This window comes from Centruroides vittatus, unplaced genomic scaffold, assembly GCF_030686945.1.
Source record: "Centruroides vittatus isolate TY-2023 unplaced genomic scaffold, ASM3068694v2 contig_970, whole genome shotgun sequence".
Lineage (NCBI taxonomy): Eukaryota > Metazoa > Arthropoda > Arachnida > Scorpiones > Buthidae > Centruroides > Centruroides vittatus.
In genome coordinates this window covers 323,164-334,117 of record NW_027122643.1, presented here as the reverse complement: position 1 = coordinate 334,117, position 10,954 = coordinate 323,164, and the positions used below count along the sequence as shown (strand labels likewise).

Below are 10,954 nucleotides of genomic sequence, written 5' to 3'. Positions count from 1 at the left end.
AGATCTTTTTGATCGCCCCTTATATATATGTTATGGACAAAGTGATTAATCGGGCATTATGAATAATGACCAAAAAGGGCGGGCAGTGTGATAAATATTCATTCATTTATCAAATTGACCGGTCATTATGAATACTACTACCACCTAGTCGGGCAAAGTGATAATAATACGTTGAGGAGTGATCATTCGACATACGCTAGCCAATCGGCACTCACTTGTCAGTTGCGTGTGCATATCGTGTTTAGTACCGAATTTTAAATTTGATTAAAAAAAACTCCACTTATTTCGTTTAGAAATATTTATTTTTTGTAAATTATTTCAAAGTACTATTAACTATATAAATTAAACTAATATTAACAAAAAATATTTATTAACAAATTTATACTTAATTAAAAAATTAATTTACAGCAGGAAACTTCTGGATTTTCATTTTTGGTATAAATTATATAAAATATTAAATGTTTTATAGTTTATTTATTTGAGCAATTAAGATTTTGATGACATTTGGAATTACATAATTTTTTTTCTTTGTAGCATTTGCATCTATTAGATTTGCAAGCAATTTTGCATCAGCATCGACTATAGCCTTGACCTCCAGAAATTGATGACATTCTTGCACATTCTCTAAGCGAAATTTCTTCACCTGGTACATCTTCAACAGAAATGAAGTTTTCTTTACAAACAGTAAATTGGTTTCTTGAATATAATACATTTAATATGCCATATTTGGTACCCAGTTTGTAAAGGTTTTTATCTTTAACCGCAACAACGACACCTAAAATATTTTTTCCATCACTGCGGGCTTGATCTACATCAGGTACACGAATCCTTACTGTATCACCAACATTAGCTGCTGTGTATTTGGAATTTGATGTACCAATCATTTTTTCTGCTTGCTTTTTAAGATTTAACAAAGCCATCTCCCTTGTTTTAGATACATTTATTTTTTCTTCTATTTTTGGATCAATTGTTTGAATTGTTTATTCTTCACTCATCAATTCTGTAATACTAATAACATTTTGGTTTAGATTTTTTTCACGTGAAGACGATGTAGATCTTTGAACTTCATCAGTTATAATGCTATGTGAAGATGGCATTATCGAATAATCTTTTATAATGTTTTCTTGGACGGTACCTGAACTTTCAGAGTTTGGACAACTTTGACTTACTTCGTCGATAGTTTTAAAAAGTCTCTCTAGATCCTCCTCCGTATTAACGTTGGTCAACGATTCGTTGGGTATAAAATTCTTTAGTGCAACTTTTAACTTTGCTCCAAACATGGCCTCATAAGGGCTGCAGTTTATACCAGTATGATGCGCTCGATTTTTCATCAGTTGTACAAAACGTAATTCCTCTGACCATTTGTTAGTATTGTTAGTTTCCAACCAAGAACTAAGCATATTTTCTACGTCTTGATTACATCTTTCTACTGAACCCTGACTTTGTGAGTGCCTGGGCTTTCCATGCACCATTTTTAACTCGGGCCACATATTACACATATCTTTGATGACATTATTGGCGAATTCTCTGCCATTATCGCTTTGTAGAATACTCAGTACACCGAAAATTGTAAAAATGTCTAAAAGAACATAGGCTACTTCTTCAGCCCTTTTGGTTTTTAATGGTCGTAGTTGAACAAATTTAGTTAGATGGTCTTGATACACGAGTATAAATTTATTATCCTCATCGGCTTGCGACTGCATATCTATAAGATCGACCTGACATCTTGAGTTCATTTTATTACATAAAATCGGTTTAACTACCAAGTCTTTCTTAGGAACATTCTGTTTTTTCTGACAGATTTCACACAAGTTCAAATAAATTACAATCATTTCCCTTGTAATATTTTTATATTTCGTACTTAATTCTTTTTCCATACGATTTCTACCACTATGTCCAATAGCGATATGGGCATCGTGCAATATCTGAAATATTTCTTCCGTGTGAACGTAATATTTAATCACATTACCTTCTTTTACAGGCATAATTAATTTTTCTAAATTTCCGATAGATACAACGTCATATCTACGTAAACGCTGATATTCTTCGGGTAACTTAGAAGTAACTTTCATTTTTGACTGTTTCACTTTTTTCTATCATTGACAAATAGACTGATTTTGTAAAAAATTGATTGTTCTCACCTTTTTCTGCTATTAACTCGTTTAATCGGTTGTTGAAGCGATTATTCATATCACTTAATGATTCCTACATGATCAGAAAAAACCAAACACCTTATGTTGCCGAGAAAAAATTTAATAACGTAGCAAACGTTTTCAGCAAAACCTGTTGGCCATCATCAGGCTAAACATATTCGAATGCAAACAAAATGGAACAAAAATTTAAATACAAATAAAATAACGGATGAAATATACATATAATAAAAAGATAATAATAAATAACAAGAAATATAAAAATATGTATAGGTTAAATAAATAAATATTAAGCCATTACATAATAATAATGTAATGGCTTAATATTTATTTATTTAACCTATACATATTTTTATATTTCTTTGTTATTTATTACTGTATTATTTTTTTATTATATGTGTATTTCATCCGTTATTTTATTTGTATTTAAATTTTTGTTCCATTTTGTTTGCATTCGAATATGTTTAGCCTGATGATGGCCAACAGGTTTGGCTGAAAACGTTTGCTACGTTATTATAATTTTTTCTCAGCAACATAAGGTGTTTGGTTTTTTCTGATTTCCATATTGCTGAGTGCGTTCATTTCAATATCCTCCATGATCGTTACTTTTGTCAAAGAAGAAAGATTAACTACTGGTCACATAAATTTAAAATTCGGTACTAAATGCAATACGCATGCGCAACTACGATGTAAGTTCTGATTGGCTAGCGTATGTCGGATGATCACTTCTCAACGTGTTATCATCACTTTGCCCGACTAGGTGGTAGCAGTATTCATAATGACCGGTCAATTTGATAAATTGTTGAAATTTATTACAATGCCCGATTTTGTTGGTCATTATTCATAATGCCCGTATTAATCACTTTGCCCATAACATATGTATGTAAGGAACTGAGTCCGAACGTTATTTTTATTTTATTATTATTTTTCCGTTTTATTATCTTTGTTTGGGGCTTATGTTTATTTAGGACGAAGGTTCCCCACCACTCTCTTGTTAGTAATGAAAAATGAAGATAAAACAACTCACGGAGAAATAAGCGCCATAGGAAACATCTTGCGCACTTGCGCTGCCCGGCGGAAGTAACAGTCCGCAGAAAAAAAAATGGAGGGAGGAGTCCCCACAATCACTAGTAGAGAAATACTTGATAAACCGTCTTAAACATCCCAGAAAATTATGATAAATATTTTGTAAACGGTTTATAAGCTTTGTCGGAAACTTAAAGCTGCCAGAAAAGAAAGTTAATGTTAGCAACTAAGTATGTAAATAAGGGGAGTAACCCAGCTCAAGTGTGACGTCACCTCACAGTATAAAACCCGTACGTTAACCGAAGAAGGCGAGGTGAGTTCCAAATCGAGGCGACTTTGAGAGAGAGGTTAATTCGAAAGCGAAGTATTTTCTGATAGAAGTCCAGATTGATAATTGGACGATCCAAGGTGTTAAAGAGGAGTTCGATTGACGATTTGACGATATCGAAAGGATTGAGGAAATAGTTTTCTTCGTATAGTGAGGTGACGGAGAGACGTTTAATTAGTAAGAGATTTTGTTCATAGTTTCTAAGTATTTGATTGTCGAATTTTCAAAGGGGAAATTAATATTAAGTTAAGCTAAGTAGCTAAGTTTATTGTCGGGTTGACTTGTTGATTTCGTTAATAAATTTTGCTTGGATTATTGACATTTGTACGTAGTAAGTTCTAGTTGCTAATTAAATATATTTGAACTTTTACTTTGGCTTGATATTTATCGTTATTATTACTAATTTTTCGGTGCACGCTTAAAAGCCCAGGCCTGGCAAACTAATCTCGAATCCGCGTAAAGTACCCGTTAGGTTAACGGAAGTTCTACCGACCGCAGTTAGTGTCGGTTTCCTAAGATACTAAAAATAGTACTTTACACACTATGTTAGCTAGCTGTAGTTAATCAGTCTGCTTTGTGTGATCGTCATGTGTGTTCTTGGTTTCTCACATTGATTATTTTAAAAAACTCAAGTTCCAATGGCTCCAACAAAGCGCACTGAAGAAAAACAGCAAAAAGGTTATTGTTAGAACAATAGAGACTTTTAAAAAATTGCTAAGTCTGAGAATGGACAAAGTATTTCCAACTTAGCCAAAGAATTTAATATGCTAAGATCATAATTGGAATTACGTAATGTTTTAATTGATGGTATGTCTTCTAAAAAAATATCCTTCTTTCCCTTTTACCTCTATACTGTATTTATTTGGTACAATAAAGATATAGTTTTACAAACAACATAATTTTTATTCTTGTAGCTTTTTTTAGGATGGGAACAGATTAACTGAATATCAGTTTTTTATTATGAGAAAAATTGTTTCTATATTTGTCATATTCCATATTCGTTAGGTCCTTAGGAACAGATTAATGACAAATACAGAGGTTCCACTGTATTAATAGATTTTATGAATAATTATACCAAATTTTAATTACTTATCTTAAAATGTTTTCTTTATTGTCTAGAACAGTGGTTGGCAACCAGTGGTCCGTGGACCGTTGATGGTCCGCGACAAAATTTGAGTGGATCGTGGAGAAATTTGGACATTGATCAACTGAATGTTATGCAAAATATTACGAAAGAAATGCAAAATGCTTAGTTACTTTTTTCACTCATTGGGGCTTTTTTTTATTTGAATCTAAAACCAAATATGAAATGACCATTATCAATAAATAATGAATAAATAATAAACAATGTTGTGAGTGTGATTGTCATCCTTCGAAGAAAAGCACTATGAATCTATAAACTTATTTCAAACAAGCAATTAATGAACTTTAGGCTTGCATTAATTTGTTATAATTAAACAAGCGAGTTTCATATTAATGAAGTAAAATTGAACTTTTATGATCATTATTCTACAGATTTTGTATCATTTAAAAAAATTCATGATAGTGATCCATGGAATTCAAAACTGTGAGTTTAGTGGTCCGTGAGGTCAGAAAAGTTGCCGACCGCTGGTCTAAAGCACACATTTTTAACAATTTTTGCCTTTAATGAAGCACTCAGAACTAATTATGGTGTGATAATAAACAATTTTTGTCTTTTGCAGAACATCATTTTAATAGAAGTCTACAGATGTGTTTAATTAGTCAAATGAAAACATTAATATAAATTCAAATTATTGTGAAATTTGGTCTTAAAGATGACAACCTCTCAAGCCACAATTAATTCTAACAAAACTGTTTACAACTATCATAAGCTAGATATCCATATAAATAATTTCACCATGTGATTTAAATACTTTCAGCACTGCACATGCATTGTCAAAATCATTAGGCACAAATTAGATACTTGAACTAGCTGTACTTTTTTATTGCACAAATCAGATGTAACCAATCAGTAATGAGTAATTCATCAGATAATTCAGATAATCAGATTATACATCTTTCTAGAGAAGGATGTATAATCTCACTTAAACAGGCATACCAGGTTAAGCCAACAAGCTGGTGTGGCTGTAAGCCATAATTTTAAGTTATAATAGAATATTCTAGTTTGTCGCTTCTGTCCTCAATTCATGTCTTTTCCCATTTCTAGAATCTTCTCTTGTCCTCATTTCTACTTCATTCAGTTTATGATTGATGTTCTGAACAATCCCGTGGGGAGAGAAACTGCCTAAGGGCCTAAAGAGGAGAGATAATAGTTTCAGACCAGGAAGGAGAGTTCAGACTGGAGAAGATAGTGGAAAAAAGGAGTCGATCCTGACCATAACAAGAGACTTTCTTGAAGGTTTCATGCAACAAGAATCCTGAGGCTTCAATTAATCGTAGATGAAAACAGTCTCCTTTGATCCCCAATAAAAGAATATGTTAACCTCTCCAAAAGGATGAACAAGGAAATTTCACTGAGAAACATCAAAAATAATCATCATGTAACAAAGGAATTGACCGAGTACGGGTATCCCTTTCTTTGTCTATTTTAATTTTCCATTTTATCTCTATAGTTATAAGTTTTACCGACCGCAATTATAGTCGGTTTCCTAAGATACTAAAATTAAGTACTTTATACACACACATATATATATATACTTATATATATCGCCGCTATCAAATAATATATATATAATAGTTATCTATATATAAACTTTTTTATTTTAATCTTCATTTATATATAGAAAGAGGGTATGTATGTTTGTTCACTATACACTATTAGGTCGTTCCACCAATTGCTGCGAAACTCGGCAGTTATGTTCAAATACTTCTAACTTAGATAATGTATAGTACATCTTATTCAAAAATATGTACTGAATTTATAGAAATCAATTTATTTATATCTACATTCGATTTGCTGATTTATACGTAGCGCCATCTGTTGGCGTAATAATTAACAAAATAATAAACTAAATATAATTCTTACAAAAAAGGATACAGTGGAACCTCGCTTAACGAGCGTAATTCGTTAATTAAGCGAGCTTAACTTTCCGACCAGGGGATTATAACGATAATGAATTCGACATATACTGTATTAACGTTTTATAACCGAAACGATACTTGGATTGTAAATAAGACTACAATTAAACCAGATTCTTTTAAGTCTTCTGTTGTTTGAATATCGAAATTGGAATATTTAAAACAAATTTAAAGTATTTAATTATACAGGATGAAAAAGTAAGTCACTTCAAACCTCTGCTACAAAATACAGATTGTATCCAAAGTTAATTCGCTAATGTTAGGAACGGATTACACGAAGGAGAAAACAGATTGATGTTTGTTAACCGTGCGAATTTATAGCTATACAATTTTCTCAAATTTTAAGCCAATAATTTTTCTATAAACATGCTGTCCGTAGTTTTTTTTTACAATCTGTCGCAAAAATAGAAATATTACATTATAACATAAATGCAATTATTCTGACATTTTAAATAAAAAAAATCTTGTAAAAATAAGTTTTATATGAAGTCTTTCGGACGTTAACGATAGCAACTGAGATCGCCTATGGGTCATCACAACCTATCCAACACGGATCACTTTCAAACATTAGCGAGGTGTTGAGGCCGAAGTTTTAAACGCGAAAACGCGTACGTCGGACGTTCAGCGCCGCATTCCTGTAAGCCTAGAAGTTTGACAATGGCGTTTGGAATGTCGAGCATGATTCCACTGACTTTCCAAACACCATTGTCAAACTTCTAGGCTTACAAGAAAGCGGCGCTGAACGTCCGACGTACGCGTTTTCGCGTTTAAAACTTCGGCCTCAATTTCGCTATTAATAGTCTACCAGTATTAATTAATAGTGGTTGACTGTTCTCTCTGCCGGGAGGAGGTTAACGACTATTTTCGGTCGGACTAATTCAACCCCCTTCCACAACAATACCTTCTTTCTATCGGACCAGAATATGGTAGCATTCGAATAGAAAAATTACATAACATGATCACCTGCAAGCATAAAATGTTTGCAAACTCGGAAACCACTTAAAAGTTTAAATATTTGGTCCGTTTCTCGCAAAATTCGATTGGTTGGCAGATAATCATTTGATATTCGGCTGTGAACGGTACAGTTTCTTACTGTTAATATTAGAGAAAAATATGATTTCGTAAAAATTCAAGATACCATATTTTCAATTGATGTCTACTTGACCAATGAAATCGTGCCGTTCGAGTATCCTAATAAACCTGACAATCGTGGCTTAAAAAAAACTCTTTATATGGTTTTCGTTTTAATATTTATTATATTATAGTATTTGATTTACGTATCTGCGAAGGTTTTATTACGTAAGGGTTTATCAGACCGAGTGACCAATTTAATACCTTTTTAAAATTATTTATTCCTGTACTGTACACAATTTAAAGAATTTGTAAAATGCGTGACATTAAGAACTTTGTGTTTTAAACCCTTACGTAAGATAACAAAAAAAATCAAATACTAGAATATAATACCGGTAGAAGAGTTAGAAGTACGAAATAATCTAATAATCTTAATCTTTGCTGTTGGTTTTGGACCAAGCAATACCGGGCTTATCTGCTAGTAATATTTATGTTTCTAAACTTCATAAGAATAAATTTTTAAAAACACCGAAAAGGACAATTTTCTCCTTCTGGAAAGCAAAAAAAAAGCAAGCATTATCCGTATGTTTTTCTGTGAAAAAAAGCAATTAAAAACAGAATGTATTTTATAAGAATTTAAAATAACTAGAAATTGAGGAGTTTCAAAATTGGATTAAAATAATAATAAACAAAATATTTGATATGTTTTTTTATTTAGTCATGCTAGGACGAACCCGTTATGCGGGAGTACAAAATCAATACATAACATTTACAACAAAACTAATATACAAATACAATACATAAGTTATTACAGAGAAACTGAAAATATACAAAAAATAAAGAAATATATTACACAAAGCGATAACATTATATATTTAACCAAAATATATATATATATAATATATATATAAAAGAAAAAAATGTGGGGAGAACTATCCGAACAAAGAATACTATATAAATAAAAAAGTAATCACACCCACCTAAAAAAGAAAAACAAAAGAGTTAAGCAGTCACGTCTAACAGCGGATAGACTCCCAAAAATCCTTTGCAACGAACACACTTTAAAGGAAAGAAGCGAATGCCACCTTTCGGTCAAATCAAATATTTTAATATGCAAAATAAAACAAAATGTACGCCAAACTTCGTACAAAAAGGTACACAATGAGGGCCAAAAACTTATCAAACTGAATACTGGGAATACCAAAAATACTTTCACGTATTTTTTCTAAGTTTGTGCATCTAGCTATCACGTGAAAAGCATCCAATGGCAGATCGCCCTGACAATATATGCAAATTTCTCTGCGATGGTTCTGTAAAAAATTAAGGGAATTACATCTGATTTGCATTATCGTGGAGCAAATATTAAAAGAGAGATTATTGTTATAAATCAAGCAGTCGAAGAAAGATTTGTTTAAGTGCTTATACCAAACATTATAAGAACTTACGTTAATACGACGATTTAAATCAAAAATAAAGTTGTCAAAATAATTTAATTTCAAAGTAGCGCAACAGTGATAATTATTTAGTAATTCATCAAAATTAATACCGTTATCAGCACAAATTTTCCTTAAACCTTTAGACCACAGCAGATCCCTTTTATTTAACACATAACATAAACACGTTCTGCTCCATCGCTTTTCATCCAAATCAATAGTCCTAAAGATCCAATTCAAACACTTATTTAGTATTGTAAAAGACTAAGGTAATAGCGATACATTCCATAAAAATCAAATATCTTGGGGTACAACGAGGCAAACCAAATAATCTTTTAATAAAATTAGCCAGGACCGGATCTAACTCATCGGATTGATAACCCCAAACCTCGGCAGCATATAACAAAGATGATGTGACAATTGAATTAAAAATCCTTAAACAATCTTTTAAATTACGTAGTTTAGCCGACCTACACATCTGAATAACTATCAGTTTTAATAAAGGCATTCCTTTTGAGCAATCTGAATATGAGATTTATATTTTCCGTTAAATTTAAATACGACACCCAGATATTTATATTGAGAAACTACCTGAATTACATCGTTTCTAAACCACCATTTGTCCGACTTAGCAAGTTTACCACCATTACGGAAGACAACAACTTTAGATTTCATAAGATTCAAGCTCATGTTATTTTCTAATAGATATTTATCCAAAATATTAATAAATCCTTGTAAACCTCTAACAGAATCGGCTATCAAGACTATTCATCTGCATAAGCCAATATTTTGATACCAATGCCATTCACCTCTATACCTTCATAGTCAGAATTAGTTATTTGTTCAATTAAATCATTTAAATATATACTAAACAATACCGGACTTAAAACACAGCCCTGTCTAACCCCAGTAGCAGTGAAAAAAGACCTAGAACAGAGACGACCCCATTTAATCTTTACATTAGACTCACTATATAATTCTGTAAGTAAAGAAACAAATTTAAAACTAATGCCATATTTCAAAAGTTTTTTCCACATTAAATTTCTATCCACAGTATCAAAAGCTGAGGACAAATCAACAAAGAATGCATAAACTTTTCGCCTTTTCCTCATTAAAGTCTTAGAAATAAGGGTATGCAGAATAAATATATTATCTATCGTAGAATATTTTTCACGAAAACCGGCCTGATTCTCAAATAAAATATTGTTTAAATTTAACCAAGTAACCAACCTGTGATACAATATATTACAAAAAATCTTTGAACACAGTTCAGCAGTGAAATTCCTCTATAATTACTAGGGATTGATTTAGAGCCATTTTTATATACCGGACATAGAATAGCACTGCCCCAATCTTTTGGGACTACCCCCGTTCTCAAGATTCTATCAAAACTTCTAAGCAGTATCGGAAAAACAGAATCCATTCTCCAAAATTCAGAAGGTATACCATCAACCCCAGGCGCAGAACCAACCTTAACTTTACTTAAAACATAGCTCAATTCAGAATCCATAATGTCTACATCCAAAATTTCATCAGACCAACTTAAACACTCATTGAAAACAGACAAATCCACACTATAAGGAAGTGCAGAACCATATAAAGAATAAAAATAAGTAAACCACTCCTCCAAAGAAATATTCACTTTACTATTATAATTTCTAATTTTACACAAATTCCAAAACCATTTGTTATTTTTACGGAAAGATATCCGAATTCTGAACCGTATACAAGAACTTTTTTTTCTTAGCTACACAAATCTTTTTAACCAAACTACGAAATAACACAAATAATTTACGATACGATTCTAAACCATGTTTCTTAAACGCTCTCCAAGCTCTATTTCTGTTACGGATCATTAGGCGACAATCCAGATCAAACCAATTGTT

At 31.8% G+C, this 10,954-nt stretch overlaps 1 protein-coding gene across 1 annotated transcript; it reads right to left on the bottom strand.

Moving 5' to 3' along the window:
- Positions 1 to 980: 980 nt before the first annotated feature.
- On the bottom strand, positions 981 to 2,072 carry LOC136985469 (KRAB-A domain-containing protein 2-like). Its single transcript, XM_067282757.1, has one exon. The coding sequence runs from the start codon at positions 2,070 to 2,072 to the stop codon at positions 981 to 983; it is 1,092 nt and encodes a 363-aa protein (XP_067138858.1).
- Positions 2,073 to 10,954: the final 8,882 nt, after the last annotated feature.